At 40.1% G+C, this 24,607-nt stretch overlaps 1 protein-coding gene and 1 long non-coding RNA gene across 2 annotated transcripts in view; both read right to left on the reverse strand.

Annotated features, from left to right (window-relative positions):
• The window catches only part of LOC110442666 (E3 ubiquitin-protein ligase rnf213-alpha-like), a gene marked incomplete at its 5' end in the record, with an annotated part of 110,026 nt that overhangs the window by 73,771 nt on the left and 11,648 nt on the right, over positions 1 to 24,607 (reverse strand). Inside the window, 18 exons of the mRNA XM_021486376.1 lie at positions 3,023 to 3,159; positions 3,382 to 3,576; positions 3,736 to 3,859; positions 4,699 to 4,890; positions 6,047 to 6,132; positions 8,199 to 8,306; positions 8,454 to 8,586; positions 12,020 to 12,093; positions 12,430 to 12,586; positions 13,302 to 13,436; positions 13,678 to 13,787; positions 13,966 to 14,028; positions 14,341 to 14,511; positions 14,957 to 15,346; positions 15,556 to 15,726; positions 21,290 to 21,382; positions 21,588 to 21,721; positions 24,258 to 24,340. Of these exons, the coding sequence (XP_021342051.1) occupies positions 3,023 to 3,159; positions 3,382 to 3,576; positions 3,736 to 3,859; positions 4,699 to 4,890; positions 6,047 to 6,132; positions 8,199 to 8,306; positions 8,454 to 8,586; positions 12,020 to 12,093; positions 12,430 to 12,586; positions 13,302 to 13,436; positions 13,678 to 13,787; positions 13,966 to 14,028; positions 14,341 to 14,511; positions 14,957 to 15,346; positions 15,556 to 15,726; positions 21,290 to 21,382; positions 21,588 to 21,721; positions 24,258 to 24,340 (2,556 nt within the window). The remainder of the gene's footprint in view (positions 1 to 3,022; positions 3,160 to 3,381; positions 3,577 to 3,735; positions 3,860 to 4,698; positions 4,891 to 6,046; positions 6,133 to 8,198; positions 8,307 to 8,453; positions 8,587 to 12,019; positions 12,094 to 12,429; positions 12,587 to 13,301; positions 13,437 to 13,677; positions 13,788 to 13,965; positions 14,029 to 14,340; positions 14,512 to 14,956; positions 15,347 to 15,555; positions 15,727 to 21,289; positions 21,383 to 21,587; positions 21,722 to 24,257; positions 24,341 to 24,607) is intronic.
• Positions 19,069 to 20,910, reverse strand: LOC110442816. Its single transcript, XR_002462054.1, has 3 exons — positions 20,631 to 20,910; positions 19,716 to 19,742; positions 19,069 to 19,292 (listed from the first exon to the last, which is right to left on the reverse strand). It is a non-coding gene; the product is annotated as an uncharacterized LOC110442816 (long non-coding RNA).

Here is a 24,607-nt window from a genome sequence, read left to right on the forward strand (position 1 = left end):
AAAACACACCCTGTAATGTCACAAAAACCAATCTAACCCTTCACAAAACACACCCTACAAAACACACCCTGTAATGTCACACAAACCAATCTGACCCTTCACAAAACTCACCCTGTAATGTCAAATACACGAATCTTACCCTTCATAAAACACACCCTGTAATGTCAAATACACCAATTTTACCCTTCCCAAAACACATCCTGTAATGTAATGTCATATAAACCAGTCTTACCCTTCCCAAAACACACCCTGTAATGTCACACAACCCAATCTAACCCTTCACAAAACACACCCTGTAACGTCGCACAAACCAATCTAACCCTTCACAAAACACATCCTGTAGTGTCACACAAACCAATCTAACCCTTCCCAAAACACACCCTGTAGTGTCACACAAACCAATCTAGCCCTTCACAAAACACATCCTGTAACGTCACACAAACCAATCTAACCCTTCATAAAACACACCCTGTAATGTCAAATACACCAATCTAACCCTTCACGAAACACACCCTGTAATGTCACACAAACCAATCTACCCCTTCACAAAACACACCCTGTAGTGTCACACAAACCAATCTAACCCTTCCCAAAACACACCCTGTAATGTCAAATACACCAACCTTACCCTTCCCAAAACACACCCTGTAGTGTCACACAAACCAATCTAACCCTTCCCAAAACACACCATGTAATGTCAAATACACCAATCTTACCCTTCTAAAAACACACCCTGTAGTGTCACACAAACCAATCTAGCCCTTCACAAAACACATCCTGTAACGTCACACAAACCAATCTAACCCTTCATAAAACACACCCTGTAATGTCAAATACACCAACCTTACCCTTCCCAAAACACACCCTGTAGTGTCACACAAACCAATCTAACCCTTCACAAAACGCACCCTGTAATGTCAAATACACCAATTTTACCCTTCCCAAAACACATCCTGTAATGTCACACAAACCAAACTTACCCTTCACAAAACTCACCCTGTAATGTCATACACCAATCTTACCCTTCCCAAAACACACCCTGTAGTGTCACACAAACCAATCTAACCCTTCACAAAACTCACCCTGTAATGTCAAATACACGAATCTTACCCTTCATAAAACACACCCTGTAATGTCAAATACACCAACCTTACCCTTCCCAAAACACACCCTGTAGTGTCACACAAACCAATCTAGCCCTTCACAAAACACACCCTGTAATGTCACACGAACCAATCTTACCCTTCACAAAACACATCCTGTAATGTCACACAAACCAATCTAGCCCTTCACAAAACACACCCTGTAATGTCACATACACCAATCTTACCCTTCACAAAACACATCCTGTAATGTCACACAAACCAAACTTACCCTTCACAAAACTCACCCTGTAATGTCAAATACACCAAGCTTACCCTCCTCAAAACACCCCCTGTAGTGTCACACAAACCAATCTAACCCTTCCCAAAACACACCCTGTAATGTCACACAAACCAATCTAACTTCACAAAACACATCCTGTAACATCACACAAACCAATACAACCCTTCACAAAACACATCCTGTAATGTCACCCAAACCAATCTAACCCTTCACAAAACACCCCCTGGAATGTCACACAAACCAATCTAACCCTTCACAAAACTCACCCTGTAATGTCAAATACACCAATCTTCCCCTTCACAAAACACATCCTGTAACGTCACACAAACCAATCTAACCCTCCATAAAACACACCCTGTAATGTCAAATACACCAATCTATCCCTTCACAAAACACACCCTGTAATGTCAAATACGCCAATCTTACCCTTCCCAAAACACATCCTGTAACTTCACACAAACCAATCTAACCCTTCACAAAACACCCCCTGGAATGTCACACAAACCAATCTAACCCTTCACAAAACGCACCCTGTAATGTCAAATACACCAATTTTACCCTTCCCAAAACACATCCTGTAATGTCACACAAACCAATCTTACCCTTCACAAAACTCACCCTGTAATGTCAAATACACCAATCTTACCCTTCTCAAAACACACCCTGTAGTGTCACACAAACCAATCTAACCCTTCACAAAACACATCCTGTAACGTCACACAAACCAATCTAACCCTTCACAAAACACACCCTGTAATGTCACGAAAACCAATCTAACCCTTCAGAAAACACATCCTGTAATGTCACACAAACCAATCTAACCCTTCACAAAACACACCCTGTAATGTCACACAAACCAATCTAACCCTTCACAAAACACACCCTGTAATGTCACACAAACCAATCTAACCCTTCACAAAACACACTCTGTAATGTCACACAAACCAATCTTACCCTTCCCAAAACACATCCTGTAATGTCACACAAACCAATCTAACCCTTCATAAAACACATCCTGTAATGTCAAAAACACCAATCTTACCCTTCCCAAAACACATCCTGTAGTGTCACACAAACCAATCTAACCCTTCACAAAACACACCCTGTAATGTCACACAAACCAGTCTTACTCTTCACAAAACACACCCTGTAACGTCACACAAACCAATCTAACCCTTCACAAGGCCTGCAACGATATTTCCTATGGTAATGTATCATGATACTACCTCGTGAAATTGATTTGTTTGCCTGTATTATGATACACTAACAGTACTGAAATTATCAATCAATTATTATCAAACTCTAAAAAAAAGGTGTACATATTTTTTTGGGAATCCTTCAGTAAAGAGTGGTCCACTGTGCAGTCATACCCAAAATCACTAAAACTCGTACAAAAATTAACATTCAAATAGTATTAAATATTGAAGTCTATGAAAAAACTTGATAAAATCCTGCAGTCAATCATCATGAAGTTGACCTTTTAAGCAGATATTTGTATTGTGATATGTATTGTATCGTAAGCCGCAATCCATATTGTACCATGAGGTATGGGTACCGTTGCAGCCTTTTCCTCCACACAACCTGTAACGACACATGGACTATCACCATGTTGTATTTGAAGTGTGTGACTACTCACCTGACCTGTCTACAGAACTGCTGCTCAGTATCAAATGACTGTAGGTTCAGTAATACCATGTTGTCTACTGGGATCCCCAGCTTGCATGACAGTTCTTCTAGGTCCACACTGGTGATCAGCTTAGAGTGGGTCGTAACCTTCACATAAACAAGTTAATGCATTCAATGTTAATGTTTCTTTTTAAATAAAATACTTAATTAAACTCAAACTATAAACATCCATTATTTCGTTTCTCAATTATTTTCCTGTCTGTGACTAAAACTTGTGTGTTCTGAAGCAAGGAAATACTGAAAGTTGGCAGTAAAACTTCTTATTTAAGAAAAAAATTGAAATGATATCTTAATATTCATATTTGTTACCTGAGCAAAATGGCTGTCACTTTTCTCCTGCCTGATTTTCTGGTAGAGGTAATCGGACAGACACTGGTGCTGCTGTTCCTGCCAGTAAATCTCACTCAAGCTAGCTTCTTCTCGAGCTATGGGTGTTGTAGGCAGTCTCATCACCGCATCTGGTGTAGCACACCACAGCAACACTCTCTTGGCCGAGTCATACACCTGACAGGGAACAACCACAACCAAAATGATGTCTCAATACCCTTGATAGTCATTGCTTATTGTAAGTCTAAGGTTACCTCTTTATGGCAAGTTTGTTCAACATAAACTTGAATTCGAAAGTTGAAAACTAAATATGAGAATTTCGAATACAGTATATACCTGTTCATTGTTGACTTGTCCCTCCCTGTAGTGTTGTTGGTACACATGAAGCACAATGGCAGCACAGCTATCGGCATGGTAACCCATAAACACATCTCCTACAGAAAACTCCTCTTTCTTCATTCTGTCAAAAAAAACATCACAGCTTTATTTTATTTTTTTACGTTTTTCAATATTCAACAAAAATTGACAAATATATCACCATGAATATTTCAGTATAGCAAAGCAAATCATGTCACATACCTTTTTTTATCATCTAGAAATGATAGATGATCTTTACCAAGACATATCCATAAGATGTCTTTGCCAGGACACAGATGAGATGAATTGAACCTTTGTTCTATTGCTTGACAGTACCGTAAGGATATAGCTATAATGTTTCATGTTTCCAGCTATCATAAACCAGAGTGGCATTATTTGACCCTTGCTGTGACCTTAACCTTTGAATTATGGACAAGAAAGGGTTAAGTGAATGATATTGTCTAGACATAATACCTGTATCAAAGTTTTTCCTGAACAAGCATTTTAAAGATCTGACCTTTTACCTTGCTCTGATCTTGACCTTAAAGTACAAGCATGAGAGTGGTATGCAGCACACTACCACCTCCTGATACAGGTACAGCTCTAGACATTCTACATATGACTTCTCATGACTACCCCGAACTTGACAGTTTCTCATGACTACCCCACCCCGACCTTGACGGTTTCTCATGACTACCCCGACCTTGACAGTTTCTCATGACTATCCCGACCTTGACAGTTTCTCATGACTACCCCGACCTTGACGGTTTCTCATGACTACCCTGACCTTGACGGTTTCTCATGACTACCCCGACCTTGACAGTTCTGACCTAAGAGTTGTGTGTGTCAGTACAGTTCAATTCGACCTTTACCTAGTGATGGAAAGAAGATAGACAGACATTGTGTAACCCTAGTCACTTCACACCTGACCAGTATACCTACCTATGGAAGTAACTTGTTATGATTCCCTGACAGCTGACAAAGTCTTTGGCCCATTTTTCTAGCCTCTCTGCTAATTCCAGCTGCTGCTCTGTCAACATGGTGGACACGTTTAGGAAATGCTTCTCCAGTCGGTTGATGAGAGGGATGGGGAACTTGTCATACACAACTTGTTTCTCAGCAACCACTATCAGTCTACAAATTAGAATCATTAGCTTATAAACTAATCAACACAGGAAATCATCAAATAGGGTAACAAATGTTTTGTAGTTTGAATTTAAGTAACAATAATTTTCGTGCTTAGGTGTAAACTTTTACTGAGAACTTGTGGTTTCATCACTGCCAAGTGTTTATGTTAACCTTATTGGTTGAACATTGTTTACATTTTTCACTTGTGCTTGACATTTAAAATCAATACAAAAATATTTATCCCACTCATAAAAACAACTAATGTTCATCAAGAAACCAAGAACATCCTCTATGTATTTGACTTATAAGACAACTTAATCCAAAATGTAAGCACTTAAGCTGTTTCATCCAACAAACATGCAATTTTTTTTTTCTTACCATAATTATTAATATAAAAAATGATTGCACTTTCAGAGAATTTTGTCCAAGTGTGACACCGCAAAATATGAGGCCCAGTGGACCTTAAAGCTCACATGAATTACATTGATTAAGATTCATAACTACATTGTACTAGAGTTTTTGAGAAGCAGTGAAAAAATCTCCGAACTGAAAGGCCAGGGTGGCTATGTTGGATTTTAGGATATTGACAAAACATTTTTTAAACACTTATTAGCTAAAGAACCGCTTTACAATATTTTGGCCTTGACAGTCACCTGAGATGTAAAAAAGCTTCTATTTGTTGTTGTTATGTATAAAAAAAATACAATACACCCCAGAACGAAATTCACATTTTTGATATAGCACCTTAGACCTTTCTATCAATAAAAGTATTTGATTCCAGCATATATATCTGGGCCTGAGAAGAAAGGGTGTTGATTTTTTTGCCAATTTGACCCCTTTTCGGGGAAAGATAAAAAAATATATGATAATTTGACTGTGAAAAATATTTCCAATTAACTTCTGGCTACTATCCAAAAATATAATCCATATAGCTCACAATTTTGGCTGGCCTTTGATTATGGAACATTCCTCCAAAATTTTATTGAAATTGGTTCTGTGGTTTTGGAGAAAAAGTCAATAATGTAAAAAATGCATGCACAATGCATGATGACGGACAAAGACGGATGGCAATAGCTCGCATGAGCAATCATATGAGCTAGAACTGCCTCAGAAAAATTGTAGCTCTGGTTTTCACTCAGTGGTTCTATCACAAACAACTCACCTGAAGTCTTTATGGACCCTGCACTTTACTCTGTGTGTCCCCAGTCCCAAGTCCACATATCGCTCACCCCCAAACTCCACGTAATACTGAAAAATATACAAAATATGATTTCAATGACAGCAAATATGCGCCTGAAGCAATAAAGATTAAACTGTTATTAAATTAGAAACAATCTGTTCTTGTGTTTTCATCATCATTACATGTAGTTATATTGGAAAAGGCAAAATATATTATTCAATGATTTTTTTGATTTTTTGTTTGGTGTTATACATCCTCGAAACAACCACCGTCATATGCAAGTAATGCACGTGCAACATTTTCATCAGAACATTGTAAGAAGGAGTAAGGGTTGGGTCTAGGAAACTGTTGTACACACGGACAGGAGTAACACAGTGTGTCCTTGGCATTTTCATGTGACGACTAGAGATAGGCCTACTATTGACTGTTAATTCCATAATTGATGTAATCGGTAATAATTACTTAACTCAGATTTCAAATATATACAATGTACAGTAATTGACAAATGCAATTTATTTTCTTGATTTTTTCATATAATTGATGTTAATGTCGCTAAAAACAGCTTGTGACTGTTTTAAAGTTGGTTGTAAAAGAAAGATACCTAATCTACAGTCAACGACTCTGTCTGTTCATGATACAGTAGTGATGTCACTCTATTTTGGTATTCAGTCCCATATAATTATAAACTGATTATTCCTAGTATTACAAATCGATTATCAATTATGATTTAAAACCCATTGCCCATCACTAATGACAGCAGAAATATGGAAAATTAGAAAAATGAAATGTGTATAGATGTTCTTGAGAATACCCCATCTCACCGATCACAACATCAGTATTTGTTAAAGGACAAAGTTATACTGCAGGAGTGTTTTTGGTTTGGTTTTATAAAATGTACCCCCCTCCCTGCACCAAAAGTACGACTAAGCCAACTAGAGCTGTCGCCAGAATGGCAGAATTATACCCCCTGCCTACTCCAAGAACTGCAGGAATAGTTCTTTGAGAACATGTTTAAACAAGATTTCAGCAACATCATTCTGAAGTTCCTCCTTTTAACAAATGTTTGATTACTGACAATATGCTGTTGAAGTTGAATGCGCTTCTCCTACAGTTAATGTGACTTAAGCAAACTTTCCCTATGCACAAGAAGATTACAACATTAATTGATAATGCTTCTCCAACATTCAATGTGACTTCAGTGCACTTTCCCCTATGCTTGAGATGTTTATTTGATATCCCCGGACAAACTTTTTCAAAGGTTGAGGTCAAAGTTCAATTAAAGCATAGGTCACAGTGACCTGCTTTTTTGACTTGACACTCCGTCAACCAGATCCCAAGTTTTGACCCAGGGATCAAGTCCCTAAGGGCGGGGCCACCTCAAGGCTGATTCTGGCGGTATGATTGTGTTTGTATCTCGATGACCTGCATTTATAAATACGAGTTTTCAAGGGTAAGGCCTGACCCTTGAGCCATTTTAGAAGCATTTTTTTTTATATATATATATATTCTTAATTACATTCATGGTTATAGGGAGGAGAACTAAGCTAATTCCAAGTTGTGACTCAGAAACTAATTCCCTAAGGGTGTGGCCAGACCCCAAGGCTGATTCTAATGTCATAATTGGTTTCATCTCTTTATGCCCAGCAATGGTATACATAGTTATGGTGTGGGAATCTCAAACCTTTATGTTATGAGCCAGGGACTATAAAGACTCTTGTAAAATAAAGTATTTATTGTGTATGAGGTGTACCAACTGATGTCATGTCCTTAAGGCTCCCATGGTACACCAGGTATGTAATATATACGAGGTGTACCTACAGGTGGAGAGTCGTAAAGACTCTCATAAAGGTAAACCAGGTATGTAATATATATGAGGTGTACCTACAGGTGGAGAGTCGTAAAGACTCTCATAAAGGTACACCAGGTATGTAATATATACGAGGTGTACCTACAGGTGGAGAGTCATAAATACTCTCACTAATATATACGAGGTGTACCTACAGGTGGAGAGTCATAAAGACTCTCATAAAGGTACACCAGGTATGTAATATATACGAGGTATACCTACAGGTGGAGAGTCGTTAAGAATCCTGTAAAGTTCACCAGGTATTTGGTATATAAGAGGAGTACCTACCTGGTTGAGAGCGTCGTACAGACTCTCGTAAAGGTTTTCCAGGTTAAGTAGGACCACCGTGTTGCCTGTCTCCATACACACCTTGATGCGATTGATGTTCCTACACACCTAGAAATATCACAATAACATGATGTTAAAAACGTTATGATTTCAACTTTTTCAGAATATGACACTAAATTTTCAGGATTTTTTTATGGGTAAAATATGTTTGAGTTTAAAATGATCAAGTCACTTAATCTAGAGAATAGTTCTTACCTGTGTATATTCCTGGTCACTAGGGAAGCTGCTACCAAATATGGTAATGGCTTTCTGTTTCTTTAAGATTTCCTGCTGTAGAATTGTCAGAGCTCCATAGTTTTCAGTCAACAGCAGCAGGTATCGACTTTCACTGTCAATCAATCACATTTACATTAGTTAATAGGTAGTAAGTTACTGTTGATCAATCACATTTACACTAGTTAATAGGTAGTAATTCACTGTCAATCAATCATATTTACACTAGTTAATAGGTAGTAAGCCACTGTCAATCAATCATATTTACACTAGTTAATAGGTAGTAAGTCACTGTCGATCAATCACATTTACATTAGTTAATAGGTAGTAAGTCACTGTTGATCAATCACATTTACACTAGTTAATAGGTAGTAAGTCACTGTCAACCAATCACATTTACACTAGTGAATAGGTAGTAAGTCACTGCCAATCTATCACATTTACATTAGTTAATTGGTAGTAAGTCACTGTTGATCAATCACATTTACATTAGTAAATAGGTAGTAAGTCACTGCCAATCTATCACATTTACATTCGTTAATATGTAGTAAGTCACTGTCATTCAATCACATTTACACTAGTGAATAGGTAGTAACTCACTGTCAATGAATCACATTTACATTAGTAAATAGGTAGTAAGTCACTGCCAATCTATCACATTTACATTCGTTAATATGTAGTAAGTCACTGTCACTCAATCACATTTACACTAGTGAATAGGTAGTAAGTCACTGTCGATAAATCACATTTACATTAGTTAACAGGTAGTAAGTCACTGTCACTCAATCACATTTACACTAGTGAATAGGTAGTAAGTCACTGCCAATCTATCACATTTACATTAGTAAATAGGTAGTAAGTCACTGCCAATCTATCACATTTACATTCGTTAATATGTAGTAAGTCACTGTCATTCAATCACATTTACACTAGTTAGTAGGTAGTAAGTCACTGCCAATCTATCACATTTACATTAGTAAATAGGTAGTAAGTCACTGCCAATCTATCACATTTACATTAGTAAATAGGTAGTAAGTCACTGCCAATCTATCACATTTACATTAGTTAACAGGTAGTAAGTCACTGTTAATCAATCACATTTACAGTAGTTAATAGGTAGTAAGTCAATCAATCACATTTACATTAGTTAATAGGTAGTAAGTCACTGTCAATCAATCACATTTATATTAGTTAATAGGTAGTAAGTCAATCAATCACATTTACACTAGTTAATAGGTAGTAAGTCACTGTCAATCAATCACATTTACATTAGTTAATAGGTAGTAAGTCACTGTCAATCAATCACATTTACATTAGTTAATAGGTAGTAAGTCACTGTCAATCTATCACATTTACATTAGTTAATAGGTAGTAAGTCACTGTCAATCAATCACATTTACATTAGTTAATAGGTAGTAAGTCACTGTCAATCAATCACATTTACATTAGTTAATAGGTAGTAAGTCACTGTCAATCAATCACATTTACATTAGTTAATAGGTAGTAAGTCACTGTCAATCAATCACATTTACATTAGTTAATAGGTAGTAAGTCACTGTCAATCAATCACATTTACATTAGTTAATAGGTAGTAAGTCACTGTCAATCAATCACATTTACATTAGTTAATAGGTAGTAAGTCACTGTCAATCAATCACATTTACATTAGTTAATAGGTAGTAAGTCACTGTCAATCAATCACATTTACATTAGTTAATAGGTAGTAAGTCACTGTCAATCAATCACATTTACATTAGTTAATAGGTAGTAAGTCACTGTCAATCAATCACATTTACATTAGTTAATAGGTAGTAAGTCACTGTCAATCAATCACATTTACATTAGTTAATAGGTAGTAAGTCACTGTCAATCAATCACATTTACATTAGTTAACTGTAAATGACTCGGACAAAAAGATCAGAAAAATTACATAAGTTAAGAGGTAGTAAGACACTGTCAAACAAGAAATTTTCCAAGACTCTGAACTTAAAATTTACATATATAAGTGTAACAAATGGTCAAATAAATTACAGCAGAAAATCGGAGTGTAAGGTATTTACCTGTCAATGCCTGCTAGGTAGACATTGATCAGACCACACCTGAAGTGTAGGGTATTTACCTGTCTTTACCTGTCAGGCAACTCTGGATCAGACCACACCTGAAGTGTAAGGTATTTACCTGTCCTTATACGTCAGATAGACCTGGATCAGACCACACCTGAAGTGTAGGGTGTTTACATGTCCTTATATGTCAGACAGACCTCGATCAGACCACACCTTATTTATATGTCCTTACATGTCAGACAGACCTTGATCAGACCACGCCTGCGGATTGTATTTACCTGTCTATTGTGTAACCTGTCAGACAGATCTGGATCAGACCACACCTGAAGTGTAAGGTATTTACCTATCCTTACCTGTCAGACAGACCTGGATCAGACCACACCTGAAGTGTAAGGAATTTACCTGTCCTTATATGTCAGATAGACCTGGATCAGACTACACCTGAAGTGTAAGGTATTTACCTGTCCTTATATGTCACACAGACCTGGATCAGACCACACCTGTAATGTAAGGTATTTACATGTCCTTATATGTCACACAGACCTCGATCAGACCACGCCTGGAGATTGTATAAACCTGTCTATTGTGTCACCTGTCAGACAGGCCTGGATCAGACCACACCTTAGGACTGTATTTACCTGTTTATTGTGTCACCTGTCAGACAGACCTGGATCAGACCACACCTGAAGTGTAAGGTATTAACCTGTCCTTATATGTCACACAGACCTGGATCAGACCACACCTGTAATGTAAGGTATTTACATGTCCTTATATGTCACACAGACCTGGATCAGACCACACCTGAAGTGTAAGGTATTTACCTGTCCTTATATGTCACACAGACCTCCATCAGACCACGCCTGGAGATTGTATTTACCTGTCTATTGTGTCACCTGTCAGACAGGCCTGGATCAGACCATACCTGAAGTGTAAGGTATTTACCTGTCCTTACATGTCAGACAGACCTCGATCAGACCACACCTTAGGATTGTATTTACCTGTCTATTGTGTCACCTGTCAGACAGGCCTGGATCAGACCACACCTGAAGTGTAAGGTATTTACCTGTCCTTACATGTCAGACAGACCTCGATCAGACCACACCTTAGGATTGTATTTACCTGTCTATTGTGTCACCTGTCAGACAGGCCTGGATCAGACCACACCTGAAGTGTAAGGTATTTACCTGTCCTTACATGTCAGACAGACCTCGATCAGACCACACCTTAGGATTGTATTTACCTGTCTATTGTGTCACCTGTCAGACAGGCCTGGATCAGACCACACCTGAAGTGTAAGGTATTTACCTGTCCTTACATGTCAGACAGACCTCGATCAGACCACACCTTAGGATTGTATTTACCTGTCTATTGTGTCACCTGTAAGACAGACCTGGATCAGACCACACCTTAGGATTGTATTTACCTGTCTATTGTGTCACCTGTCAGACAGACCTCGATAAGACCACACCTTAGGACTGTATTTACCTGTCTATTGTGTCACCTGTAAGACAGGCCTGGATCAGACCAGCTGGTGAACAGTCAGGGTCAGAATTATTTCTCTGTAACCACACAAATACATTGATTGATATTAGAAGCAGTGTATTACACAATGAAATGAATCTGATGAACATGTACTTAAAATAGATTATTATTGTGGATCCAAATTTGCAATAATATTGTAATATTATATGACAAATACTAAACTTGTGATTGCAGTCATTTAACATCAACACAATATATAGTTTGTTTCTTTTTCAGATTAATCTAAATTGTACACAATAATCATATTCTATGCATACTTTTTGTTTCTTAATTAAGGTTTAAACAGTACACTTGTGTAACAAAATCCCCTATAAACACTGATTTTATATGAACTGTATGATTTAATTACTAACCTTTTCTGTGATGTTGACAGTTAGAACCTGCTGAAACACACTAACAGGGTCGATATCATCCATTCCTCCAAAGTTACGCATGATGGCATGCTGCATCTGGTGCCATGTTGGTCTTCTCTTCTTCTGGTCAGCAAAGGCGTACACCATTTTCAACAAACTGAAGGGAAAAAAATGAAAAAAAAAATTGATCACTCTCATCAGCTTGTTGATATTTGTGAAGAACTTCTTTGATTTTTGTTTTTTAATATATTTGAAGACCTGGAATTGAGGTTGAGGTCATTTTTTTGCTCTCTATGTAGGGTCTTCATTAAAAAACATCTGAGCTTTTTTTTTTTGGTTCTTCAGAAGAGCTTGTTTAAGAACAATGGGCCTAAGGGGCCTGAATACTCTCTTCTGTTATGTGTTCTTTTTCAAACTTTATAGCACTCCATGCTAGCTAGTTACCGAGTGTCATTATTCTTCATCTCTTGAAAATCATTTGAGCATTGTGACAAATTTGACCCCTATGACCTTCAATAAATGTCATGGCCATTATTTCACAAACTTTGTTCATTTTTATGTATCTCTCCATGCCAGCAAGCTATAGGTCAAAAATCATGATCTTAGACCTTTCAGATATTCAATAGCATACAAAAGTAGTTTCATTGCCACAACTAGTACTGTTGGTCTAAAATTGTGACATAAATGTCCACTAAATATTCATAATATCTTGATAACAGGATAACAAGCTGTTCTTTATGCCATAATGACCTGCCACACTTCAAACTATGGTATACAGCATAATACTGAAAATGTGAAGTGATTTAGATCTTGTATGAAATATTCAATTGTATATAACGTTGTGTAGAAATATCTTCTGTAATTATGCTTACCTGTAAAAGTCTCTCAGTCCAAAAAACTCCCTCATTTTCAAGGCACTTTCAAAGAGCTCTAAATAGGCTTTGGCCATTTGAGGAATAAGTGGCTTGATCAGTTTGTAAACATTTCTGTTAGTTTGGCAAATTCCTCTGTGAATGGAACAATCAAGTGTTAATGATGAATAAAGACGTTACAGGAAAGTTTAGGTCACATTAAAAAACTTCTTGAAAATGGTTCAGATGTGTGGTTTCATAAGCCTGTTTCAGAAAATCCCTGATATCAATTCATACGTAAAAGTTCTTGAATATAAATAACAATGTAACATACATTACGATTATAATCATCCACTGGAACTAAAAAGAACTAAAACAAAATTATATTGACTCTTACTTAGCACTGAGGGTGAGCTCCTCCAGTTCAGGAACTTCCCTCTGAACTAAAATTCCTCTGTTCATCTTGGCTGGATCCAGGGCCCAGTTGGAGATACCAATGAATGCTACCTGTATAAGGAAATACCATCAATATTTGTTTATATATCTATTGATAGAAGGAATTCAGTCAAAAATGTGTTTATCAATATCATCTATTATCACAGTTTATACTACTATTACACTAAACATTGTCTTTTTTGTCTTTTTTTAAAAGCTACAAACAGGAGGATTTAGAACAGCAACCCACCTTCTTAAAAGGCTCTGGTTTCTCATCCCCTTCACAGCCGTCCTCCAGGAGTGGATGTAACGTCTGCAGTAATAAACAATATTATGACAATTATGCAGTGATCAAGAGGACAACTCTATAAACAGTGATTTACAGGATCAACACTTACATGATCAGGCTCAATGGCTGGTAATGTTCATCAACAGAATTTTAATATTTGGTCTTTATACTGACCCAAATTAAAACAAAGTTACTCAGAACTGTGAGAGATGTGGATTCCAAACTTATTCCAATTTTGATTCAAATAAATATTCAACTTTTGTTCATTTAAGAATCATTGATTAACTATATAATATTTTGCAGAAATACATTCTCCCTGACAAATAGATTTGTTACCTTGAGGGGCATACGTGGTGAGTCCTCTGCTAGGCCGACCTCGTCCAGGACAACAACGGACACAAACCTGCTCAGGTCCTTATCTCTCTGGAACTGGGCACACTGTCGGAACATTCCAGAAATACCATCGGGGGTAGACAGCGGACTGCACTGATATGACATCATTTGGACCTGGTAGCAAAGTATCGATAAATATAATTTGTTTTCCTTCACTTATACCCAAAACAAATATTATCAACTGTTTCATGGATGTCCTGCATCGACACCAAATATCTTGTAAAGAAACCCTATCATTACTGATAGAACTGATAAAGCCAGGTTTGGTTAAAATCCAGGCATAGCACGATGAATCTATGTAGAGAAACTGTGAGTGAGCTCACAAAACCAAACCCACCACTTGCGCTTACTCTGGAGCAGAAATTAAAGTTTGAAGGCAAAAATGTGTCTAACGAAAGTGTTATGCAAGACACATATCATCGTCATATTTTAAAAATAAACTTTTCCGTCACCGACTGAAATGTTGACAGTTCCCCACAGTATCAATCAATACAATTCTTGTACAAATAAATATTTTTATAAATTAAGAAGAAGAGAAATAATAAAATAAAAAACTTGCCTCCTTGTAGCCACGGAAGAGGTCTGTGTGCGCTGCATGTCCTTGCATGGCATTACCCACGACAGTTTTCGCCAGTGATTTAGAACTCCCCGGTTTGCCGACCAGGAACAATGGTATCCTCAGTTCTATACAAGTCACCATCATGAACACGTTTTCCTTCAGTGCTTGATTGTGTGCTATATTCTTTCCAAGCTCTACATTTGTTAAAAATGCATCTTGACATCTTTCTATTTCTTCCAACATTTGCTGAGCCGGGTCGGCACCTGGTATTTGGCATGGAGGAGTAAAGAGGGGTGCAACAGCCTTCCTGTATTCCTCCCTTTTTTTCAGACAGGCATGGTAACATACTCCTAAAGCCAACAGCAATGACCTTGCTATGTCACTGATATCCTACAAAGACATTTGACATCAAACTCTAATACACTCTCTTCTACCTCTAGCACGGGAACTGCTTCGATTTTATTACATTACATTTCTGGTACATTTTTTATTTTCTGTTTTACAAAATTCAAAATGTAATTATATGAAATTACTTCCCTTACTTCTAACTTCAAGCTAAGCAGGTTCTTATTTCTACAATATATATTTCTATAACATACCTGCGATTGGTTTTGTTCATCATCTTCCATCTCATCTTCATCTGAATTTTCTTCTGAGCTCTCATTTAACAAGTCAAACAGGGCAGAGTCTCCCTGACTCTGGTTGTAAAACCAGCTCATCACTTCAAGTACCCTCTCCACGTCTCGTAAGCTTACAAAGCTACACTCATCCTGAAACACAGTGACAAACAGCCTTACTGACACTAGACATCACCTCTAGTCCCCTCCCGTCATCTCAAACCTACACTCGTCCTGAAACACAGTGACAAACAGCCGTACTGACACTAGACATGTACTCTAGTCCCCTCCCCTCATCTCAAACTCACAAACTTACACTCATCCTGAAACACAGTGACAAACACAGTCTTACTGACACTAGACATGTACTCTAGTCCCCTCCCCTCATCTCAAACTCACAAACTTACACTCATCCTGAAACACAGTGACAAACAGCCTTACTGACACTAGACATGTACTCTAGTCCCCTTCCCCTCATCTCAAACTCACAAACCTACACTCACCCTGAAACACAGTGACAAACACAGCCGTACTGACACTAGACATAACCTCTAGTCCCCTTCCCTCATCTCAAACCTACCCTCGTCCTGAAACACAGTGACAAACACACAGCCTTACTGATACTAGACATCAACTCTAGTCCCCTTCCCCTCATCTCAAACTCACGAACCTACACTCATCCTGAAACACAGTGACAAACACACAGCCTTACTGATACTAGACATCAACTCTAGTCCCCTTCCCCTCATCTCAAACTCACAAACCTACTCTCATCCTGAAACACAGTGACAAACAGCCTTACTGACACTAGACATGTACTCTAGTCCCCTCCCGTCATCTCAAACCTACACTCGTCCTGAAACACAGTGACAAACTCACAGCCTTACTGACACTAGACATCAACTCTAGTCCCCTTCCCTCATCTCAAACTCACAAACCTACACTCGTCCTGAAACACAGTGACAAACACACAGCCTTACTGACACTATACATCAACTCGAGTCCCCTTCCCTCATCTCAAACCTACACTCGTCCTGAAACACAGGGACAAACACACAGCCTTACTGATACTAGACATCAACTCTAGTCCCCCTGTTCCTCATCTCAAACCTACCCTCGTCCTGAAACACAGTGACAAACCCAGCCATACTGACACTAGACATCACCTCTAGTCCCTTCACCTAATATCAAACTCACAAACCTACACCCATCCTGAAACACAGTGACAAACCCAGCCATACTGACACTAGACATCAATTCTAGTCCCCTTCCCTCATCTCAAACCTACACTCGTCCTGAATCACAGTGACAAACACACAGCCTTACTGACACTATACATCAACTCTAGTCCCCTTCCCTCATCTCAAACCTACACTCGTCCTGAATCACAGTGACAAACACACAGCCTTACTGACACTAGATCTAGACATCACCTCTAGTCCCCTCCCCTCATCTCAAACTCACAAACCTACACTCATCCTGAAACACAGTGACAAACACACAGCCTTACTGACACTAGATCTAGACATCACCTCTAGTCCCCTCCCCTCATCTCAAACTCACAAACCTACACTCATCCTGAAACACAGGGACAAACACAGCCGTACTGACACTAGACATCACCTCTAGTCCCCTTCCCTCATCTCAAACTCACAAAGCTACACTCATTCTGAAACACAGTGACAAACACACAGCCTTACTGACACAAGACATCAACTCTAGTCCCCTTCCCTCATCTCAATCCTACACTCGTCCTGAAACACAGTGACAAACACACAGCCTTACTGACACTAGACATCAACTCTAATCCCCTTCCCTCATCTCAAACTAACAAACCTACACTCGTCCTGAAACACAATGACAAACACACAGCCTTACTGACACTAGACATCTCTTCTCGTTCCCTCCCCTCATCTCAAACTCACAAACCTACCCTCATCCTGAAACACAGTGACAAACACACAGCCTTACCGACACTAGACATCAACTCTAATCCCCTTCCCTCATCTCAAACTCACAAACCTACACTCATCCTGAAACACAGTGACAAACACAGAGCCTTACTGACACTAGACATCAACTCTAGTCCCCTCCCCTCTTCTCAAACTCACAAACCTACACTCGTCCTGAAACACAGTGACAACAACAGTCTTACTGACACTAGACATCACTTCTCGTTCCCTCCCCTCATCTCAAACTCACAAACCTCCACTCGTCCTGAAACACAATGACAAACACACATCCTTACTGACACTAGACATCACCTCTAGTCCCTTCACCTAATCTCAAACTCACAAACCTACCCTCATCTCAAACTCACAAACTTACACTCATCCTGAAACACAGTTACAAACACACAGCCTTACTGACGCTAGACATCACTTCTAGTTCCCTAGAGCCTTACTGACACTAGACATAAACTCTAGTCCCCTCCCCTCTTCTCAAACCCACAAACCTACACTCCTCCTGAAACATAGTGACAAACACACAGCCTTACAGAGACTAGACATCAACTCTAGTTAGTCCCCTTCCCTCATCTCAACCTCACAAACCTACACTCGTCCAGAAACACAGTGACAAACACACAACCTTACTGACACTAGACATCACCTCTAGTGCCCTCGCCTCATCCTGGTTGTAAAACCAGCTCATCACTTCAAGTACCCTCTCCACGTCTCGTAAGCTTACAAAGCTACACTCATCCTGAAACACAATGACAAACACACAGACTTACTGACACTAGACATCACCTCTAGTCCTCTCGCCTCATCTCAAACTCTCAAACAAACCAGCTCATCACTTCAAGTACCCTCTCCACGTCTCGTAAGCTTACAAAGCTACACTCATCCTGAAACACAGCACGTCTCGTAAGCTTACAAAGCTACACTCATCCTGAAACACAATGACAAACCCACAGCCTTACTGACACTAGACAGCACTTCTAGTTCCCTCCCCTCATCTAAAACGCACAAACCTACACTCGTCCTGAAACAGAATGACAAACACACAGCCTTAGTGACACTAGACATCACTTCTAGTCCCCTTCCCTCATCTCAAACCTACACTCATCCTGAAACACAATGACAAACCCACAGCCTTACTGACACTAGATCTAGACATCACCTCTAGTCCCCACCCCTCATCTTAATCTCACAAACCTACACTCGCCCTGAAACACAATGACAAACACAGCCGTACTGACTCCCCTCATCTCAAACTCACATTCGTCCTGAAACACAGTGACAAACACAGACGTACTGACACTAGACATCAACTCTAATCCCCTTCCCTCATCTCAAACTTACACTCCTCCTGTAACACAGTGACAAACACACAGCCTTACAGAGACTAGACATCAACTCTAGTTAGTCCCCTTCCCTCATCTCAACCTCACAAACCTACACTCGTCCCGAAACACAATGACAAACACACAACGTTACTGACACTAGACATCAACTCTAATCCCCTTCCCTCATCTCAAACCTACACTCATCCTGAAACACAGTGACAGACACACAGCCTTACTGACACTAGACATCACCTCTAGTCCCCTTCCCGCATCTCAAACCTACATTCGTCCTGAAACACAGTGACAAACACACAGCCTTACTGAGACTAGACATCAACTCTAGTCCCCTTCCCTCATCTCAAACTCACAAACCTACACTCGTCCTGAAACATAGTGACAAACACACAGCCTTACTGACACTAGACATCACCTCTAGTACCCACCCCTCATCTTAATCTCACAAACCTACACTCGCCCTGAAACACAGTGACAAACCCAGCCGTACTGACACTAGACATCCCCTCTAGTCCCCTTCCCTCATCTCAAACCTACACTCGCCCTGAAACACAGTGACAAACACAGCCTTACTGACACTAGACATCACCTCTAGTCCCCACCCCTCATCTTAATCTCACAAACCTACACTCGCCCTGAAACACAGTGACAAACACAGCCGTACCGACACTAGACATCAACTCCAGTCCCCTCCCCTCATCTCAAACTCACAAGCCTACACTCGTCCTGAAACACAGTGACAAACGCACAGCCTTACTGCCACCAGACATCACTTCTAGTCCCCTCCCCTCATCTCAAACCTACACTCGTCCTGCCACATACTGACACTAGACATCACCTCTAGTCCCCTTCCCTCATCTCAAACCTACACTCGTCCTGAAACACTGACAAACACACAGCCTTACTGACACTAGACATCACTTCTAGTCCCCTCCCCTCATCTCAAACCTACACTCGTCCTGAAACATACTGACACTAGACATCACCTCTAGTCCCCTCCCCTCATCTCAAACTCATCTCCACTCATTCTGAAACACAATGACAAACACAGCCGTACTGACACGAGACATCACCTATAGTGCCCTCCCCTCATCTTAAACTCACAACCTACTCATCCTGAAACAGTGACAAAGACACAGCCTTACTGACACTAGACATCACCTCTAGTCCCCTCCCCTCATCTCAAACTCGCAACCTACGTCACTCATCCTGAAACACAGTGACAAACACAGCCTTACTGACACTAGACATCACCTCTAGTCCCCTCCTCTCATTTCAAACTCACAAACCTACACTCATCCTGAAACACAGTGACAAACACAGCCGTACTGACACTAGACATCACCTCTAGTCCCCTCCTCTCATTTCAAACTCACAAACCTACACTCATCCTGAAACACAGTGACAAACACAGCCTTACTGACACTAGACATCACCTCTAGTCCCCTCGCCTCATCTCAAACTCTCAAACCTACACTCATCCTGAAACACAGTGACAAACACACAGCCTTACTGACACTAGATCTAGACATCACCTCTAGTCCCCTCCCCTCATCTCAAACTCACAACCTACACTCATCCTGAAACACAGTGACAAACACAGCCTTACTGACACTAGACATGTACTCTAGTGCCCTCCCCTCATCTCAAACTCACAAACCTACACTTATCCTGAAACACAGTGACAAACACACAGCCTTACTGACACTAGACATCACTTCTAGTTCCCTCCCCTCATCTCAAACTCACAAACCTACACTCATCCTGAAACACAGTGACAAACACACAGCCTTACTGACACTAGACATCACCTCTAGTCCCCTCCCCTCATCTCAAACTCACAAACCTACACTCGTCCTGAAACACAGTGACAAACACAGCCTTACAGACACTAGACATCACCTTTAGTTCCCTCTCCTCATCTCAAACTCACAAACCTACACTCATCCTGAAACACAGTGACAAACGCAGCCTTACTGACACTAGACATCACCTTTAGTCCCCTCCCCTCATCTCAAACTCACAAACCTACACTCATCCTGAAACACAGTGACAAACGCAGCCTTACTGACACTAGACATCACCTTTAGTTCCCTCCCTTTATCTCAAACCTACAATGGCAAACACAACCTTATTAATGACACTATCGATATCACCTCTAGTCCCATCACCTAATCTCAAACTCACAAACTTACACTCATTTTTAAACACTGTGACAAACACAGTCTTTCTTTTCAGGTACGGCTGGATGAATTGGTTGAACCAGATACTTGAAAGTACGGTACTTGCCCCATGTCTCACAATCTATATTGACATTCGTCACAGAAATGCATTTTGTAGTCTCACAAATACACAAAAGGAGAAAATAAAATGTTCAGATTAAAACCATACCCAACTAATTCAGTGACATACCTTCTGCTTCCTCATGAATTCTTGTGAAGCTGTCAGTATTACGCTGACAACATTTTCCAGGTTGTCAATGCGAGGAAGCTTGTCAGCACGGATCTGAAAACAAATTATCAAACAAATTGAACATTAAAGGAGAAGATGTTCTTCACGAAAATCTTTTTTTATTTAAATACTCTAGATGGACTTCCTTTTACTGAACAAATATGTCCTACATTATACATGAATTATTGGAGTATACAATGTAACATACAATAAATCAGCAATGAGATTACACAAATCTGAGTGAGAGTTGAGCACATACATATCGTAGCACCATCTGCCTGATGTAGAGTTCCTCTATCCGTGTGTCCAGCTGTCCAAAGTCCCAGACCAGGGGCAGTAGACTCTGGGGTAGGGGCTGGACACGGTAAACAAGGCGCCGCAGTGGTACACGGCCTACAATGTACATACAAAAGAAAATAACACCTGTACTCTGGGGTAGGGCTGGAGACGGTAAAGAAGGTGCCTTAGTGGTACACAGCCTACAATATACATACAATAGGGGATAACACCTGTACTCTGGGGTAGGGGCTGGACACTGTAAACAGGGGGCCACAGTGGTACACGGCCTACAATATACAAACAATAGGAGATAACACCTGTACTCTGGGGTAGGGGCTGGACACTGTAAACAGGGCGCCGCAGTGGTACACGGCCTACAATATACAAACAATAGGAGGTAACACCTGTACTCTGGGGTTGGGGCTGGACACTGTAAACAGGGGGCAACAGTGGTACACAGCCCACAATATACAAACAATAGGAGATAACACCTGTACTCTGGGATAGGGGCTGGACACTGTAAACAGGGGGCCACAGTGGTAGACGGCCTACAATATACATACAATAGGAGATAACACCTGTAGTCTGGGGTAGGGGCTGGACACTGCAAACAGGGGGCCGCAGTGGTAAACGGCCTACAATGTACATACAATAGGGAATAACACCTGGATATTATTACCTTCCAGGTCAAATGTATTTGTGCAGGCCAAACTGCAATGACCTCCTTGACCTGCATAGATTTGGTATACCAGAGGGAGTAATTTAGAATCTGGTTCATTTCCACTTAAAACAACATTGAAAATGTTTACAAGCCATTCGGATTGATGTCTCACCTGTGCCCCGCTTTGACCATCAATGCACATGTCAAGTTTGGTTGGTCTAGCACTGAACTTAAACGCAAAAACTTAATGTTGATGGAGATGCGGACAAAGTCAATAGACCATAAAAGGTGGCCGCATCCAGCATTTGATGCATGGGTTGAGAAGTTCTACCTAAAATACATCTATGGTGCTGCCATTGCCCTATCCGTGTGTCCAGCTGTCCAAAGTCCCAGACCAGGGGCAGTAGACTCTGGGGTAGGGGCTGGACTCTGTAAACAAGGCGCCGCAGTGGTACACGGCCTACAATGTACATACAATAGGGAATAACACCTGGATATTATTACCTTCCAGGTCAAATGTATTTGTGCAGGCCAAACTGCAATGACCTCCTTGACCTGCATAGATTTGGTATACCAGAGGGAGTAATTTAGAATCTGGTTCATTTCCACTTAAAACAACATTGAAAATGTTTACAAGCCATTCGGATTGATGTCTCACCTGTGCCCCGCTTTGACCATCAATGCACATGTCAAGTTTGGTTGGTCTAGCACTGAACTTAAACGCAAAAACTTAATGTTGATGGAGATGCTGACAAAGTCAATAGACCATGAAAGGTGGCCGCATCCAGCATTTGATGCATGGGTTGCGATGTTCTACCTAAAATACATCTATGGTGCTGCCATTGCCCTATCCGTGTGTCCAGCTGTCCAAAGTCCCAGACCAGGGGCAGTAGACTCTGGGGTAGGGGCTGGACTCTGTAAACAAGGCGCCGCAGTGGTACACGGCCTAAAACATACAAACATTAGGAGATAACACCTGTACTCATTACACAAATCTGAGTGAGAGGTGAGCACATACATATCGTAGCACCATCTGCCTGATGTAGCGTTCCTCTATCCGTGTGTCCAGCTGTCCAAAGTCCCAGACCAGGGGCAGTAGACTCTGGGGTAGGGGCTGGACTCTGTAAACAAGGCGCCGCAGTGGTACACGGCCTACAATATACAAACAATAGGAGATAACACCTGTACTCTGGGGTAGGGGCTGGACACGGTTAAACAAGGGGCCGCAGTGGTACACGGCCTACAATGTACATACAATAGGGAATAACACCTGGATATTATTACCTTCCAGGTCAAATGTATTTGTGCAGGCCAAACTGCAATGACCTCCTTGACCTGCATAGATTTGGTATACCAGAGGGAGTAATTTAGAATCTGGTTCATTTCCACTTAAAACAACATTGAAAATGTTTACAAGCCATTCGGATTGATGTCTCACCTGTGCCCCGCTTTGACCATCAATGCACATGTCAAGTTTGGTTGGTCTAGCACTGAACTTAAACGCAAAAACTTAATGTTGATGGAGATGCTGACAAAGTCAATAGACCATGAAAGGTGGCCGCATCCAGCATTTGATGCATGGGTTGAGATGTTCTACCTAAAATACATCTATGGTGCTGCCATTGCCAGAAAAGCAACACCTTATAGTCTCGCTTCTGCTACTTTGTGGCGGCGAGACAAAAATCACAAACATAATAGTATATCAAAAGGCAAATTAAAACAGTTCCAATGCTATTATTACTTGTTTTGATGACTTTAAAAAAGTGTACACACTGAAATGACCTGCAATAAGCAGACTTGAGCAGTATTTTGACCATCCATGACTGTCATTTCATTGCTGAGACCAGGGTAGATCTGCTAAATCATAACATTATTACATAACATATACGATATGGTTAAGGTCAGCTGATAGAAAGTTTTAACAGAAATGAGGATAATGTTTGTACCTTTACCAACTCTTTAATTCCACATGATTTTCTATAAACCTACCTAATGTGTCTGTTGTTTTTTCAGCATCAACATGGTATCCCAGACCTGCCTGCTCTAGGCGTTTTATCAGCTCATCAGAGTGCCTGACAAGGATTGAAATATCATTTTACAAAGCAGCATCTATTTTTACTATATCTCAACTTTTTATTTAATGAAATATAGACTGTTATCATCAACAAGAATTATGATTGAAAATTTGTGAAGATGATTAAATCATGATGCTCATTATTACTATTTGACACCTGACTGTGTTTCGTTTTCATAACCTCAGGATCCCAACTAAATTTGACAGATCTTTCACACGATGAGTGCAGGACATTCTATTAATGAAATATCCAATCAAAGCTCTA

This window comes from Mizuhopecten yessoensis, unplaced genomic scaffold (assembly GCF_002113885.1).
Source record: "Mizuhopecten yessoensis strain PY_sf001 unplaced genomic scaffold, ASM211388v2 scaffold1923, whole genome shotgun sequence".
Classification (NCBI taxonomy): Eukaryota; Metazoa; Mollusca; class Bivalvia; order Pectinida; family Pectinidae; genus Mizuhopecten; species Mizuhopecten yessoensis.